The 18,343-nt window shown below is 39.7% G+C and overlaps 1 protein-coding gene across 3 annotated transcripts in view; it reads left to right on the top strand.

Annotated features, from left to right (window-relative positions):
* Positions 1 to 18,243, top strand: part of si:ch211-158d24.2 (multiple epidermal growth factor-like domains protein 9) — a 52,910-nt gene extending 34,667 nt beyond the window's left edge. Inside the window, exons 4-7 of one of the 3 annotated variants that reach the window (XR_009062802.1) lie at positions 527 to 676; positions 12,568 to 12,837; positions 16,265 to 17,612; positions 18,142 to 18,243. Coding sequence is in view for 1 of the 3 variants with exons in the window: in XM_057832439.1 (XP_057688422.1) it covers positions 527 to 676; positions 12,568 to 12,837; positions 16,265 to 16,779 (935 nt within the window). In the remaining 2 variants the exon portion in view is untranslated. Of the gene's footprint in view, positions 1 to 526; positions 677 to 12,567; positions 12,838 to 16,264 lie in introns of all 3 variants that reach the window. The other 2 variants (XR_009062803.1, XM_057832439.1) reach the window with 2 other exon arrangements.
* Positions 18,244 to 18,343: the final 100 nt, after the last annotated feature.

The following is an 18,343-nucleotide window of genomic DNA, read 5'->3' on the forward strand; positions in this document are numbered from 1 at the left end:
TTGTTGTCTGTTAGTATTCCACTGACAGAGAGAGTTCTCGTTCATCCCGGAAGGTGTTTGATGAAGTTGAGATTAGGGCACTGTGTTGGCCAGTTAATTCATTCAGCCATGCCTTGATGAACGTTGTTTTGTGTGTTGGCATACAATCATGCGAGAATAGGAGTCAAATTGAAAGACGCTCAAAAATGTCCATCCTCCTATTAAGTGTTTTAGATAAATGCACGTCTTTTATAATTCAGCATCTATGTCCGATATATGTTGTATACGTATATGACTAGTGGGATCAAATTATGAAAAATAATTTGAATTCCTGCGCCAGAAATACTAGATGAAATTTACCGTATGATTTATAATCATCCCACTTTGGGAATAAATTTATGCCTATGATGTATGTATGTAAACCTGTATGAGGACAGTGATTTTTGCTGGTATGTCTTTTTTTTTAATCATGCTACGTTCTTGCTTTATGGGTGTTTCACCTTACTCTGTAAAAAAAATAAAGATTTTATGAACATACTTTCCTCAGGTGTGTGTCTGAACTGTGAGGGCAATACCCAGGGGTCAAATTGCGAGGAGTGTAAGCCAGATCATTACCGCAGTCGTGGCACTGCCTTGACTGAAGCCTGTGTTCTATGCCCCTGCTCCAACTCTTCCTCCACTGGCACCTGTCACGCTGGTAAGTGATTCTCTGGCTACACATAGACACACACACTTGCTGGTTGATTTGAATCCTCATTGTTACGTTTACAAAGCAAAGCTTTTCATCCATCTCGCCATTTTTGTCCAATACCACCTTCTGTTGCCATCCGAAATTAAAGTCATAACAAGGCTTTCCCCAGACCCAATCACAAATTTTTCAGAGGATTGGAATCGGGTGAAAACTATCTGTTTTTTTTTTAAATGTGTGTATTTTCATTTTGAAATTATAGGGCTACAAAGCAACTACAGTAATTTTTGGACTATAAGCCGCTTTTTTTCCCCCTCATTTTGAATCCTGGGGCTTATAGTCCAGTGTGGCATATTTGTTGATTAATTTGGGTTAATAGGTAACACTTTATTTGACAGTGGCGTCATAAGACTGCCATAACACTATCATGGGCATTAATGAATGCTTATGACAGTTGTCATTTAGTGTTATCCGGCAAATTATGTCACTAGCTAACTCTGTTTATGTCCAGCTAGGATCTTTTTTTCCCCCATTCATTCAAAGTGATACGATTTAAAAATATTTTAAAAAAAAAAAAAAAATAGTGATATAATTTGCCGGATGGCACAAAAGGGAATCTGTCATAAACAATCATTAATGTTCATGGTAGTGTTATGTCATAGTTATGATGTTTTTTACAGTCTTATGGCACCTCTGTCAAATAAAGTGTTACTAAATACCATAACTATCAATTAATGAAACTAGAACAGTAACTGAAGAAATAATTAGCACAGAACATGGATTTGGATTGTAATTTACATCTGTAGCGCTCCATTGCATGCTACGAAGCATGTTGGACAATAACAGTGTTGACAGCAGGTGGCAGCAGAGGTTGACTTTCTCCCCCAAGGGAGAAGTGATGGCCAAATGAAGCTTTTTGAAGCAATGAATGAGGTTCATTTGGTCTTATGACAGTCTTATGATTCCTCTGTCAAATAAAGTCTCACCGGTTAATATCTTTTGGTGTATATATCCCATGATACAGTGAGGACAGCTGCGGCCTATAGTCAGGGGCGACTTATAGTCTGAAAATTACAGTAAATATTTCAGATCTACAATGATATTTCCAAAAGAATTAAAAATCTTGATGTTTTACACTACACAACATAACAAAACAAGCAGAAACAGCAGAAGCGGAAGTAAACGTCATCTGAATGTTCTGGTAGCTCTCGCTGGAAGCTAATGCTAAGATAGCATCAGGCAAGAGTGTTCATCTCTGCAGTATAGATGTATTTTCCATTTGAATGTTTTTTTCCCCTTTTCCTTAATACTTTACCAATCTGATCCAGACTCGGTATCAGCAGATAATCAAAATCTGGTGACTCAAACTCAGATTGGGGTCCAAAAATGTGTGTTTGGAACATCCCTAGTCATAATAGCTCTGAGGTATGCATGTGAATGTCACTCAACCATGTAAAAAAAAAAAAGTAATCAATCGTCACCAAAATGTATTTCCACTTCAACATCTGAAAATATCACAACACACGCTTCGATATATTTTGGATTTCATGGACGTTTTAGACTGCATCACCGTGCGCCTTGTGTTGGCATTTTGATTCCAATTACTAAATAGCGATTAACACAGGAATCATTTGCTGAGTTCACAAAGATTAACATCTAACTAGTTTTGTTCTGTTACTGTCATGCACTGTGTCCACTCCAGCTGCATTTTTTATCTATTTACTCAGCACATCATTGCAGACCAATAGAGCTTTCGTTCTCTCTCACACACATATGCATGCACGCGCACACACCCACACATGCAAACCTGCTTTGCTCTGATCTTCACTAGAGCGGGAGGATGGGTGAACAAGTGCACAGCTACTGCACATCATGATGAGAGCTCTGCGGTGATTCTTTGCCATTTTGCCTGTTAAATGTTTTTTTTTTTTTCCCCATGGCATCTCAGAAAATCAGATTCCTTACTCATGTCATGGTAAACTTGCATATAGATGGAAGAGGCAATGATGGGATTTTTTGTTCGTGGTTGCAAACAATTTAGGAGGACTGTATGTCTCCCACAAAAAGAGATTTTTTTTAGCCACAGGAACAATGTAACCTCATTGCTAATTTAAATCTCCCGCTGTCTTGTACTGGGTGAGGCAGACACAAATTTTTTGTTGTTGTTGTGTTTTTTGTTTTATTTTTACCTGATATGTAACTCGCATTTCATGCTGAGTGCTAAAATTTCTGAGCCTCCTAATGCTAGGAAGTGATTGTTTACTCCATAAAACTCATAACTTGTTGTGATCATTGTGATATTTTCAAAGGTTGAGGTAGGCATGAGTAGATTAAGCCACATTAAGTTTTTTATTTTAATTTTAGGCTGTTCCCTCAAAGCTACACATCCTTGATTTATTGATACATTATTATTTCTGTAACTATGAAATAATTGATAAAATAACAATCATGTAATTTGATGTTGCATACCTTATTGGAATGAAATTACACATTTTTCCACAAGCCCTAGCTATGGTCAACCATCTACAGGTTTACAGTATAACGGATTTTCTTAACTTTGCTGACACAGTACTAGGCATGTGCTGGTATGATATTCTTACGGTATGATAACCTTAAGCCAAATATCACGGTTTCAAAGTATCATGGTATTGCGATTACAGCTCTAAAATGTGTTAGAGATACAGTATCTGGGTTTAAAAAAAGAAAAAAAAAAAACTTTTCCATTAAAGAGGATTATTATTTTTCAAAACATATAAGCAAATTGGAACATAAGTATAATGTTAAAATTAAGTAAAAATACATTCTAAATAAAATTAAAATAAATGCAGTCCTTTTGGTGACCCCAAACTCACAGCCCAGTTCAACATTATAACCATCAGAACAAAAATAACTGAATTATTTTCCATATAAAGCACTCGTATCATGTTTACATTATACACACACTTTTTCTCAACACAGTTGCCAGAGCCAAAAGAACCCACGTTTTTCCACCGCTAGACACACTAAACACGCTGGAGTAGGCCTGCACAATACAGTGTATCACAAAAGTGAGTACACTCCTCGCATTTCTGCAGATATTTAGGTATATCTTTTCATGGGACAACCCTGACAAAATGACACTTTGACACTTTTCAATATAGCCAATAATATCTTAACCCTTTGCAACAAAACTGAGTACACCCCTTAGTGAAAGTTGTCAATATTAACATACAACATGTCAACTGTCAATATTTTGTGTGGCCACCACTATTATCCAGAATTGCCTTTATTCTCCTGGGCATGGAGTTGACCAGAGTTTCACAGGTTGCCACTGGAATGCTCTTCCACTCCTCCATGACGACGTTGCGGAGCTGCCGGATATTTGAGACTTTGCGCACCTCCACCTTCCGCTTGAGGATCCCCAAATATGTTCTATTAGGTTCAAGTCTGGAGACATACTTGGCCAGTCCATCACCTTTACCCTCAGCCTCTTCAGTAAAGCAGTGGTCATCTTGGAGGTGTGTTTGGGGTCATTGTCATGCTGGAACACTGCCCTGCGATCCAGTTTCTGGAGGGAGGGATCATGCTCTGCTGCAGTATTTCACAATACATGTTGGAGTTCATGTTTCCCTCAATGGAATGTAACTCTCCAACACCTGCAGCACCAGACCATGACATTCCCACCACCATGCTTGACTGTAGGCATGACACACTTATCTTTGTACTCCTCACCTGGTCGCCGCCACACATGCTTGAGACCATCGGAACCAAACAAATTAATCTTAGTCTTATCAGACCATAGGACATGGTTCCAGTAATCCACGTGCTTTGTTGACATGTCTTCAGCAAACTGTTTGCGGGCTTTCTTGTGTACCATCTTCAAAAGAGGCTTCCTCCTGGGGTGACAGCCATGCACACTAATTTGATGTAGAGCGCGGCGTATGGTCTGAGCACTAACAGGCTGACCCCCCCACCTCTTCAATCTCTGCAGCAATGCTGACACCACTCCTGCGACGATCTTTCAAAGAAAGCATTTGGATGTGACGCTCAGCACGTGCGCTCAGCTTCTTTGGACGACCAACACGAGGCCTGTTCTGAGTGGACCCTGCTCTTTTAAAACGCTGGATGATATTAGCCACTGTGTTGCAGTTCAGTTTCAGGGTGTTCTTGTAGCCTTGGCCATCTTCGTGTCGCGCAACAATACATCTTTTAAGATCCTCAGAGTTATTTGCCGTGTGGTGCCATGTTGGAACTTTCAGTGACCAGTATGAGAGGGTGTGAGAGCAGCACTACAAATTTGAACACATCTGCTCTCTATGCACACCTGGACCTTGTAACACTAACGAGTCACATGACATTTTGGAGGGAAAATGACAAGCAGTACTCAATTTGGACAATTAGGGATGTAGTTTCTAAGGGGTGTACTCACTTTTGTTGCCAGGGGTTTAGATATTAATGGCTATATTTTGAGGGGAAAATAAATTAACTCTTATTATATAAGCTGCACACAGACTACTTTTCATTGTGTCAAAGTGTAATTTGGTCAGTGTTGTCCCATGAAAAGTTACACTTAAATATCTGCAGAAATGCAAGGGGCGTACTCACTTTTGTGATACACGGTATATCGTTTGACTATCGCCATCACGATGCACGCATGTGCAATAGTCCTATCACAAGATGTGCGATTATTTATTTATTTATTTATTTTTTTTACTTTTGCCTTGCTTCATAAAACCAGGACATGTGCAGAGACATGGCTTTCTGTATCCTTTCTGTATACAGCATTCTTCGTGATTCACAGATAAACCCCCTTCACCTGGATTAAACGGTATTATATGAATACAATCATATATTGCGATTTTGCAAATTTTTTGCACTTTCAGTTCTTAAATAAATGAATAATAACTAAATAAATAAACTAGGGCTGTCAAAATTATAGCGTTAACAGGCGGTAATTAATTATTTAAATTAATCATGTTAAAATATTTGACGCAATTAACGCACTTGCCCAGCTCAGACAGATTTAAATGACAGTAGAGTGAAAGGCCCACTTGTTAATTGTGTTTTGCGGAGTTTTGCTGCCCTCTGCTGGCGCTTGGGTGCGACTGATTTTATAGGCTTCAGCACCCAGGAGCATTGTGTAAGTAATTATTGACATCAACAATGGCGGGCTACTAGTTTATTTTTTGATTGAAAATTTTACAAGTTTTATTAAAACGAAAACATTGAGAGGGGTTTTAATATAAAATTTCTATAACTTGTACTAACATTTTTCTTTTAAGAACTACAAGTCTTTCTATCCATGGATCGCTTTAACAGAATGTTAATAATGTTAATGCCATCTTGTTGATTTATTGTTGTAATAAACAAATACAGTCCTTATGTACCACATGTTGAATATATATATATCCATGTTGTGTCTTATCCTTCCATTCCAACAATAATTTACAAAAAAATATGGCATATTATATAGATGGTTTGAATTGTGATTAATTACGATCAATTAATTTTTAAGCTGAAATTAACTCGATTAAAAATTTTAATCGTTTGACAGCCCTAAAATAAATACAATTAAAGTGAATTAAAACACCTTAAATTTATAATGCTACAATAAAAAATTATAGAACCTAATATAACATTTTTTAACAAAAAATATGTTTTAAATTGTTTAAAGACTATAAAATAAACAAGAAAAAATAAGAATACAAAGATAAATGAGAAAAAAATTAGGGGGAAATTCAGGGAAAACAATCTAATGAAATATTGAATGCAATGCACTAAAACAAAAACTTAGTTTTAATTTTGCAATATAGTATATCGCAATATATCGCGAACCCCAAAAAAGTCGCAATGTAAGGTTTTGCAAAATCCTTCAGCCCTACGCTGGAGTTAACTCTCGTAGTTGGTGGGGAAACGTTCATGACTGTGTTTAGTAACCTTTAATTTTGTATAAATGCGAAATCATATTGGAGGTATTGCGTCCTCGCAAGCCAGCCACCCTCCGCAAACATGTTTTACATGTCGATTGGCCATTCTCCTCTAAGCCGCGGCCGCCTATAACTTTTCTGTAGCCGAAGTATTTCCACACCAGCGATTTCCAGAGAGGGTTGAGCCTTACAGCTGCAAGCGGGGGATTTCTCCATTAGGAGTGGGAACCTCTTGGTACCTCACGATACGATACGATTTGCGATACAAAGCTCACGATAACAATGATCTGACGATACAACGATTATCGATACATTGGTCAGGAAATCATTCTAGGATATTCTACAAACAACTAATAAACAGAAAAACAAGCTTCTGCTGTGAATTGGAATGAGTTTATCATTAGTAGACGTTCGCTGCCACCCTCCCAGTTCAAACAGATTGAACGTCTATGGCCGGAGTGGCAGCCAATGCCAGGCAATAAGGTAATTTTGGGCCGTTTAAGGTCATTTACCTGTTCATTTTCAGTTACTACCTGTTGATTTTAGGGTATTTTATGGGTCTCTTCCTGTTTATTTTGAGTTACAGAACAGGAAATGACCTGGGAGTCACCCAAATGAATAGGCTGTGACTCAAACTCAACAAAAAATGACCTGTAAATGCCCTAAAATGAACAGTGACCTGTAAATGCCCTGAAAATTGGACAGAATGACTGTGAATGTGCTGGTTTCGAATGAGCGAACGTTCCCAATCTAAATAGATTGGGCGTCGAGCACCGTCAATGCAGCCTAAAGGCCCAAGTACACCGCATGCGTGATCGTTGCGTTTGCGGTCCGGTTCAGTGTTGCCTGCGTGCCACGCAGTCCGTCAAAAACAGGCAAATCATACCGGCTGCTGCACGGCTGCGGTCCGCCAACCTCGTCCCCCCCGTGAGCTCTCGCGTGATCGCGCGCGATAATGTGCCATTTAAAACAACGAAAAACACACGGAGTCTATACTCATCAGAGAAGCAGAGAGAGAGCACATATTTTCTTTGCATATTGATATTTTAGTTAATCTGGAATTAAGAGACAGACATGACTGCATCATGATGAGATCAGGACAGAAAAACACACATAATAGGACACCTTGCAGCTTCCTTTTTTATATTGTCCTTATAGAAAGGATTGCTGCATCATAAATGATTTTGTGGGTTTCCACCTCCATGATGAAGCGCTCATCATCCATGTTCGCTGGTGTTTAAACCGTGATTAGGCACCTGGGTTGTTACGTCCAGGCCCAGCTCCGCCCATTTTGCCAGATGCGTGTCCGGCAAAAATAGAAAATAGCCTATACCATGCGGCAGGCATGCGGCACGCCGGAGGTGGTTCGCAGTCAAGCCGGAGCACTGACGCGGCCGGTATACGTTGAACAATAGGATATAATGGGAACGGATTGGCTCCGGCGCTATTTTTTACCGGAGTCGGACCGCAAACGCAACGATCACGCATGCGGTGTACTTGGGCCCTTAGAGTTAACTGAGACACTATTATGGTGGAAGATTTTGGTAAGAACTTGTTGGTCCATTTTTGTTTCATTTTTTTTAGACATTGACACGTTTTCAAAACGATATCTCGATTCTTGGCAGGAGCATATCGATAACCTTTTGGGATACAAAGTAACACGATATATCACCATTTCGATATTTTGTCACACCCCTATTCTCCATGCATTTTTGGGACATAAAAAATGGCTAATACCTTAGGGACGGTATGACTGAAAATTTTGCGGTTTTGAAACCTTGATGTTTTCATACCACAGTATACCTTGAAACCGCTAATCGGCACATGTCTACACAGTGATCATGTATTATACGCACCCCATAACTGGTGATGATATTCTTAGCAAAAGAAAAATTTATATTACAGATTTTCTCAAGTGTGCTTGTACTCATATATTATATGACCCCAACATGTGATGTGTTGGGGTCATATAATATAATATATAATAATAATATAATAATAATATAATATAATATAATATAATATAATAATATAATGTTGTTGGGAAAATATGCTACATTTTAGTTCAATAAATTAAACGTTGCATGCTTTACATAGAGCTGGCTGAACCTTAGGTACACATTTAATCTTGGTTAGTCGAGTTTAAAATTTTTCTTCAGATTTGTGCTTCTTGAAATCATGCTTTAATTTGTCAACGAGCAAAATTGTGTAAATTGGGATTGAGTGACCTTTATGCTCCGGGCTACGTCTGCCCTAGTTTAACACCGCACCTAAATGTTTTTCTCGGCAGCGTTCTGGGTTGATTGACTGTTGCCATTGGCTGAAAGCTAAAGATTTGTCCACCAGAATATTGTGGGGCTCGAATAAGTACGCACATAATCTCATTTTCACCAGTTTTCATCGTCATAAAGATAATTAACAGCATGGAAGGCAGTGTGATTCTGGTCTAATTAGTGAGAATTTGTTGGGAAAACCCACTCCCCTCTCACCTTTGTGAGAAACCCTCTGTGCACACAGCAATTCTCCTCTAGTGTTAAACTCCAGGTTATTTGTGAATGACAATGCTGTTTTCATTGAGTCACATTGAGTTTACATCACGCCACATTTTTTAGTCCAAAGTTCCAAAATGATGAGATTGAAAGTTCTCTATCATTTCTCATGTTTTTGTTTGCTTTTTCACATCTTTTAGCTTTGCCTCAATATTATCACCTTTCCCTTCTTAGGCCAATCATTCCCAGCCAACCATGTCGTGCAAGCTTCATCCTGCATTCAAACAGCCATGTTTAGATACGCTTTGATTGTTATGTTAGGATTCTGCCTGTTGGGGACCGCGCTAGTGGTGCTGCAATGTGGAAGGGAGGGGAAGGGACATGAACCAGGCTGAACTGAGCTGGGACAGCATGAGCACAGTTGGGCCATTGCAGCGCCACTCAGGCAGTAACAGACTGCGGGGGGGATGGGCTGTTTTCAGACAGCATCGCTATAGGAAGAAGTGAAAAGACATTTGGTATCATATTAACAGTGTTGTGCCTGTGGACGATTTAAGGCCAAACATAAGAACTGACCCCTATAACATGGGTCATCTAGCCAACCACAGTTGAGATTATACAGTAAAGTACACTAGCCTAATGTTGTACGATAAATGATTTGTGAATATGTCATTTTCATAAATGACGATCTCCGTAGTGATATCCCGAGAGGTGAAGTGGAACACTGTTCCAGATCAGAATGTGGGTCACACATTAAATCACTCATGTATGATTATATCTGCACCTACTGCTGAAGAGTGTCCTCCATTTTTAATGTTCCCTGTGTTTTTCTAAATAATGTGTCAGACAGTGCCTACTCAGTTACCAGTGTGCTAGTGGCCTAACATAGAATACAGAAGAATGGTGGTTGAAGTAGCACATCAAGTCTTTTAGCCCAGTGTGGCGCTACTCATGTTTCTTTTGCATTACATAACACTGCAGGTCAGCTGCCTTTGAACCTTCAGAAGCTTATCAGCAGCACCATGTGCCCAGTTGCAATACAACCTAGTCATGTGATCATTTGAGATATAGAACAACATCTAGGCCAGTGTAGGACACTGCCTAAGTCATTCCACATGGATTGCTTGCAAATCATCGTGTTGAGATTCCAGTGGAGGGCCATGAATTTTTGTCATGCCCACCTCAGCTTCTGAAATTATCCGGATGATCGTCCCAACAATTAAAATTTTATGGATGATAAGGGTTTTCCTCTAGCCATTTTTCCCCTTACAATTCAATTATGATAAGATTTTTTTTTTCCTCCCTCATTTTTACTTCTACATTGTGTACAAAAACATAATTTATTGAAATTATGGATTTAAAATAAATGAATGTTACTGTTACTACTGTGTTACAGCTGCAGCTCCTCACATTATCATAAAGAGATAACCTGGCAATAATGAGGCAGATTCTAATTCATATATTAATCATTTTAATAACAAGGCCGGGGGACGACTACCACTGTTTCAAAATGCCCTTATCAAAGCTCCCTGCTAATGAATGTATTGCGTTGGAGGAAAAAAGACATATAACCTAAAATTGTGGTTGACACAGCTGGGAAACCTGTGACCATAACATACAGTGGGGCAAATAAGTATTTAGTCAACCATTAATTGTGCAAGTTCTCCCACTTGAAAATATTAGGCCTGTAATTGTCAAAATGGGTAAACCTCACTCATGAGAGACAGAATGTGAAAAAAAACCCCAGAAAATCACATTGTTTGATTTTTAAAGAATTTATTTGCAAATCATGGTGGGAAATAAGTATTTGGTCAATACCAACATTTCATCACAATACTTTGTTATGTACCCTTTGTTGGCAATAACGGAGGCTAAACGTTTTCTGTAACTCTTCACAAGCTTTTCACACACTGTTGCTGGTATTTTGGCCCATTCCTCCACGCAGCTCTCCTCTAGAGCAGTGATGTTTCGGGGCTGTCGTTGGGCAACACTGACTTTCAACTCCCTCCACAGATTTTCTATGGGGTTGAGATCTGGAGACTGGCTAGGCCACTCCAGGACCTTGAAATACTTCTTACGAAGCCACTCCTTTGTTGCCCTGGCTGTGTGTTTGGGATCATCATCATGCTGAAAGACCCAGCCACGTCTCATCTTCAATGCCCTTGCTGATGAAAGGAGATTTTTACTCAAAATCTCTCGATACGTGGCCCCATTCATTCTTTCCTTTAGACAGATCAGTCATCCTGGTCCCTTTGCAGAAAAACAGCCCCAAAGCATGATGTTTCCACCCCCATGCTTCACAGTGGGTATTGTGTTCTTCGGATGCAATTCAGTATTCTTTCTCCTCCAAACACGAGAACCTGTGTTTCTACCAAAAAGTTCTATTTTGGTTTCATCTGACCATGACACATTCTCCCAGTCCTCTTCTGGATCATCCAAATGCAGACGGGCCTGGACGTGTACTGGCTTCAGCAGGGGGACACGTCTGGCAGTGCAGGATTTGAGTCCCTGGCGGCGGATTGTGTTACTGATAGTAGCCTTTGTTACTGTGGTCCTAGCGCTCTGTAGGTCATTCACTAGGTCCCCCCGTGTGGTTCTGGGATTTTTGCTCGCCGTTCTTGTTATCATTTTGACTCCACGGGGTGAGATCTTGCATAGTGCCCCAGATCGAGGGAGATTATCAGTGGTCTTGTATGTCTTCCATTTTCTAATAAATGCTCCCACAGTTGATTTCTTTACACCAAGCGTTTTACCTATTGCAGATTCAGTCTTCCCAGCCTGGTGCAGGTCTACAGTTTTGTCTCTGTTGTCCTTCGACAGCTGTTTGGTCTTGGCCATAGTGGAGTTTGGAGTGTGACTGACTGAGATTGTGGACAGGTGTTTTTTAAACCGATAATGAGTTAAAACAGGTGCCATTAATACAGGTAACGAGTGGAGCCTCGTTAGAAGAAGGTAGACCTCTTTGACAGCCAGAAATCTTGCTTGTTTGTAGGTGACCAAACACTTATTTTCCACTCTAATTTGGAAATAAATTCTTTAAAAATCAAACAATGTGATTTTCTTTTTTTTTTCACATTCTGTCTCTCATGGTTGAGGTTTACCCATGTTGACAATTACAGGCCTCTCAAATCTTTTCAAATAGGAGAAGTTGCACAATTGGTGGTTGACTAAATACTTATTTGCCCCACTGTATTTAGAAAAATCCTCTTTGTATTTGGTCTGGCCACTGCCATTCTTCAGAGCAGTACAATACTGACACCTAGTGGTCCATTGTTGTAATCTAATAAAAATCATACCTGGAGCCTTGAAGTTGACATAAATGAAGACCCAGTGTAATTTTACAGTGGAGTGGGCCTCGACTCTCCTTGAGACATTGAGATTTGGCCTGACTGAGAATATTTTAAATGTAAATAAAATGTTAAAATGCGGTAATAAAATGTTAAAATGCGGTGGGGGGCGGTCTGTGAATCCCTCCTAATAGGTATTGTTGTGTGTTCTTGTTCAGATCCCAGTGGCTCTCCAGTGTGTGACCAGTGCCTTCACCCTTATTCTGGCTCACTGTGTGACCAGTGCAGCGCTGGATTTCACAAAGCACAAGGGGCTTGCGTGCCATGTGACTGTAGTGGGAATGCAGATCCTCAGGGTCCCACCCAGGTTTGTCACCCCGACACTGGCCACTGCCTCAGCTGCATTAACAACACCACTGGGCCCCGGTGCCAGCTTTGCGCTCCTGGATTTTCAGGGGATGCCCGGGCTCATAACTGCAGCCGTCAAAGTAAGTATATAACATAAATCTGCCCTGAAATTAAATTGTTCACCCATATGACATTTCTTCAAGATTCACTGAGAAATTACTACTGTTTTGTCTTGTTGCATTATTGTATGTACTATATTTCTAGACAATGGTTTCCTGAGTCATTGAAGATAGCTCATGTTTATCAATACAACCAGTAGCAACAGCGTTGGAGGAACTTTTAAGGATTAGGAGGGAATAGTCTAATTAAATACTATCTCACTGAACACTTACCTTAGCCAAGCCATTATCCATTGTTTTTCAAAATTCCTAAATACCACCCCAATTTATTGTTACTTTAATTGAGATGTATTGTTAACAGAGTCTGCGGATAGGAAGACTTGTAGTTCTTAAAAGATAAACGTTATTATGAGTTGAAATAATTAGATATTGAAACCCCTCTTGATGTTTTCGTTTTTATACAATTTGTAAAATTAGTTAACTAGTAGGTCGCCATTGTGGTTGACGTCGCAGGTAGGTAACGTCACATGGTTTCGTGCTGGGCTTCCAGAGTATGACTCTAGCAACATAAATATGTCATATGTTCAACCCTATCAATTTGAACCCGAGAGGAACATTAATGAGCATGACAGCACAGTTGAGATTTCACAAAACGAGCAGAAAAGGTCAAATGAACAGGAAAGACAGGATGAGACGAGAGTAGGGGGAAAAAACTTTGTTCTGGCAAACTATGCTACACTGACGAAACGTGCTACAAGAGTCGAATTTGACACCCAAAGTACTACTGTGCGCTTTCACCTTGTTTTGTTTAGTTGCATACAGACAGAATATACTAAAGATGCCTTAAGAAAATACTTAAATGCAGTAATATCAAATAAGGCTGGTTTAAATATGCTACGTGAATAATGGATGGATAGTGGTCAACATATCAACAATCTGCTTTAAAGCTACCACAAGAAAACACAATGCTTAAAAGTATAAGACGGATAAAAGTAAAACGGTTAATAAAAGTAGAGTATAAAAGTATTTCGAGGCAATGAAAATGTAATAAAAGACTCAATGAAAACACAAATAAAATTAACCGATATTATTAACCGATGAGCGCTAGGCATGTGCAGATAACTGGTTTCAAGATATACCATGGTATGAAAACATCACGGTTTCAAAACCGCAAAAAATTTTCCATCATACCGTCCCTAAGGTATTAGCTGTTTTTCACGTCCCAAAAATGCAAGAGAAATCCCTCACTTGCAGCTGCAAGGCTCAACCCTCCCTCAGTTTTTTGCTCAGTATCAGTGAGTCAGCTGTGCTACACGGTGGCTGGAGGAGGTGAAACTCCTGAACCCCCCCCCATCGAAGAAAACGAAACAACTGGCATGGGAACACTTTAGCTACAGAAAAGTTAGACGGCCGCGGCTTAGAGGAGGAGGGCCAACCGATGTGTAAAACGTTTGCGGAGGGTGGCTGCTGAGGAGGCAATACCTCCAATATGATTTTGCATTCATACAAAATTAAAGATTAGTAAACACTAGAGGCGTGCGAAATTTCAGATTCTTAGATTATTCGCGATTCGGCCGTGGGAGATTCGAGAACGATTCACAAACATCCAAATTCCGATTATTGAATTATACCAGGTAAAGCGGAAATAAAACACAGTCAGCGCGGTCTTCAGGACGCAAGAGGAACGGACCGAGAGTAAATATCATGTTCAACTCATGCCGCTAGATTTAAAAAAAAAACAATAATACCTGACTGTGGCCGTCAGCCGCTACAAACAGCGTCCAGTTGCTAGTTGCTACAAACATACGGCAACATACGGCTATGGTAGATATCATATATATCTAGAACTAGATGTGAAATGACAGACGACGGCAGTGTTAGATCATATACCAAGTACTAGATGTGAAATGATACTTTCCTGTGCTAGTAAACAGGCGCCATCTTAAAGCAGTAGACTTCTCTAGAGGGCTCTGTTGTAGCAAACCCAATTACTTTTTATCTAAAAAAAAACAAAAAAAAAAACAAATCGGCAAATCTAGACTTGAATCCATCTTTAAATGATGAAACAGTTTTAAAACTTTCATGTCAAAATTAGAAGGGAAATTATGGAATAACGGGCAATTTGAACAACTTTAATGGTTGATTGACAACATTTATTGAATGTAGTTTAAAGCTGCTGAGACAGAATAGGGACTTGAGTATTTTATTTACTGTTTTTAACGGTTAACTTGATACTGAAATAGTAGTTTGGTTTCGCCTGAGAGGATTTTTGAACAATTTTGGAACTAGTGTACAAAAAATTAAAAGCGGGGGGCAGGGGGGGGTTGTGGTGCATCAATAATCGATTTATAATCGAATCGGAGCCCAAAGATTCCCACCTCTAGTAAACACTATCATAAACGCCTCCCACCAGCTACGAAAGTTAACTCTAGCGTGTTTAGTTTGTCTAGCGGTGGTAAAAAGTGTTTTTTTTTCCTCTCTGGCAACTGTCTGTGTTGAGAAAGACAGAGTGTGTAAATATGATACAAGTTATACACACGAGCTTTTTATGGAAAATAATTCAATTAGATTTTTCTGATGATGATGATAATGTTAAGGTGTGGGTTTACACTCACCTAAAGGACTGCATATATTTTATATTTCAGTTATTTTTTTGGTCATTTTTTAATTTATTTTAACTTAACATTCTAGTTAGGTTCCAATTTTCTTATATGTTTTGAAAAATAAAAATCCTGTTAAGTCAAAAAAGAAAAAGGTTTTTTTTTAAACCCAGATATCTCAAAGTCACACATTTTAGAGCTGTAAATGCAATACCGTGATACCGTGATAATTTTTCTTAAGGTTATCATACCGTTAGAATCTCATACCGGCACATACCTAATTTATTGAACGCATGTGTTGGACGTCTCGCCGCGTAGAAGGAATTGCAGTCACCCAGTAGTATTCGTGGAGTGACAGTGACAATCTACGTCATCACCCCGAGCTTCCATAAAACATGACGCCCTCCGTAGGTCAAAACATCTACTAAATATTATACATTGTTAAATCAATGGCAATATTTGATGTGTTTCTAATAACATATTTTAGTAAAAGAGAACAATTGTGGCTTATTAGAGCCTACAAGCCTTTAAGTCCGGGGTTCCCCTTAAAGTTTGGTTGTGTGTGTGTGTATCTGGTGTAGGAATTATATAAACTCATCCACACGCAACATTTTCCAGGATGCAAAATAAACTGTTTTTTGTAATTTTCCAATTTAAAAATTTGTGGTTTGAAATCCATGCAGGAAATGTGCTAGATGATTTTTTACCACTAGGTGTCAGACGACACTTGCTCATTTACTTTTAAATACTGAACAATGACATGTTAAATTCTGATAAAACTTGGGAGAATATTGTTGCTTTAAATGATGTCTTGTTTTCTAACTGTTTTAATGCTTTTCTCTCCTCAGCACCTCAGCACATTTTTACACCAGCAGTTCGTACCACGACAGAGCACCCAACTTCTAGCACTTCGTCTTCCTTCAGCAGCACCCCGACCACCACCAGAGCGAGAAACGTTCCCGTGTCTACGTCCGACGGTAACCTGAGCACAACGCTGAGCACGACCACCACCACTCAAGCCCTGCTGACGAGTCTGAGCAGCCCCACCGACAACACGACTGCGGCGCTGACCGACGTGTCCTGGACGCAGTTCAACATCATCATTCTGGCCGTCATCATCCTGGTGGTTGTTGTGCTCCTGGGCTTTGTCGGAGGCGTGTACACTTACAGAGAATACCAGAACCGGAAACTCAACGCGCCCTTCTGGACCATCGAACTGAAGGAGGACAACATCAGCTTCAGCAGCTATCACGACAGCATCCCCAACGCCGACGTGTCGGGCCTCCTGGAGGACGAGACCAACGAGGTGGCGCCTAATGGCCAGCTTGCGCTGACTACACAGGGCAATTGCTACAAGGCTTAGCACCCCTTCAGCCGCCTATGGACTGGGACTGGACTTACATTATTTTCCAGATCACACAAAGCTGCTGCAAATCACCAAATCCAAAGCCCCCTCTTGTATGGCTCACTGCCGTCCTCGTCAATTAACAGCTCCTCAAACCAATAGCGATATCAAGCCACAAAGTGAGAGAATACATTTCCCCTTTTTTCTTATGATTTTCATGAGGAATGAATGACCAGTGAGAAGCGTCCAAAGAGAAACGTTTTATTGATGTTGTCTTTTCTGAAGACATTGTGCTGCGTTGTTTGCTAATCGGAGCTTCTATCCTGAAGTACTGACCTTAACGTCAGTTCGGATTTATAGTTAATGAGCCAAGCATTTTCACATATTTGTAAATGGGACTTCCGACTGTTTGAGTTGATCACTCCCCCGTGATCTTAAACTAAGACCATGATTGTTATTTAATTTGTATTTTGTTATGTATTATTTATTGGTTGACGTTTCATTCTCGAGAGAAATGCTGCACATGTATGACGTGTTTATTCATGGTGTTTTATCTTGTTCGATAGGTTTAAGTGACCGGTACGTTTTTCATGTATAGTTTGTGTGTTTTTCAGAAAGAGGGACGATGAAGGCTGCTGGCATATGCATCAGCTGTTTATAGCTTACTGTGGGTTTGTTTCTGAAAAGATGCCAGTACACCTGATGTATCCTCGGGGAGTGATTCTTTCAGAGGCCTCAATGACCATTTAGGAAAACGCACTATGATCCACAGCGACTGCAGGCCAGTGACTTATATCAGTGTAAAATTCTTACTGAAAACACCACCATGTAATTGGCAAGCTTTTGCCGAGGTAAGTTGGCAGCAGCCATTGAAATCATTCATTACCAGTTTTCCCAGTTAATGTGGATGTTTGACTGCTTTCGTCTTCATTGGCAGCGTATAAGTTTTAAGGATCTGATCACCTTAGGTGGGGCTTGATGAGTAATTGCTGTTTGTTAAACACAATGTTTAAATTTAAAATTGTTTCATGTGAGACTAGCTAGCATATATTGTTAACATTCCCGAACCTGCTGGGTCTTGATAATCATTCACACGCCAAATTTGCACCACGCAAAAGTTTTATCGTGGTCCATGACTCACCGAATTTCGAATTTCATTTTTTGGCTGGCCTACAACTGAATGAGTAATTGAGATTTATCTCCTCAGGTCATTAGGCTTTCCCTAATGTGATCTCTGTAAATGTGTACAGTGAACGAATGTGAATAGTTGTACAGGTAGAATATTGTGTGTGTACTCACTCACCAGGGCACATCGTTGCAAGTCAGCCCACAGCTTTTTGATATGTTTTCTCTTTCTTATTGTCACTGTCATATATGCAGATGGAGGACTCGAATGCACCACCAACTCGTATCAAAAGAGCAAATGTGAATAATACCCCAAAAAGTCAGAGCTCAACTCATAAATAAAAAGGATTTAACAGCCTTTGTGTTTCTTAAAGGTGTTTTTTTTTACTATAAGATGCGATAACAGACTACACAATACAGTTTAAACAGTATGATCGTTCTACCTAGAATTCCCATC

The sequence above is a fragment of the Corythoichthys intestinalis genome, chromosome 3 (assembly GCF_030265065.1).
Source record: "Corythoichthys intestinalis isolate RoL2023-P3 chromosome 3, ASM3026506v1, whole genome shotgun sequence".
NCBI lineage: Eukaryota > Metazoa > Chordata > Actinopteri > Syngnathiformes > Syngnathidae > Corythoichthys > Corythoichthys intestinalis.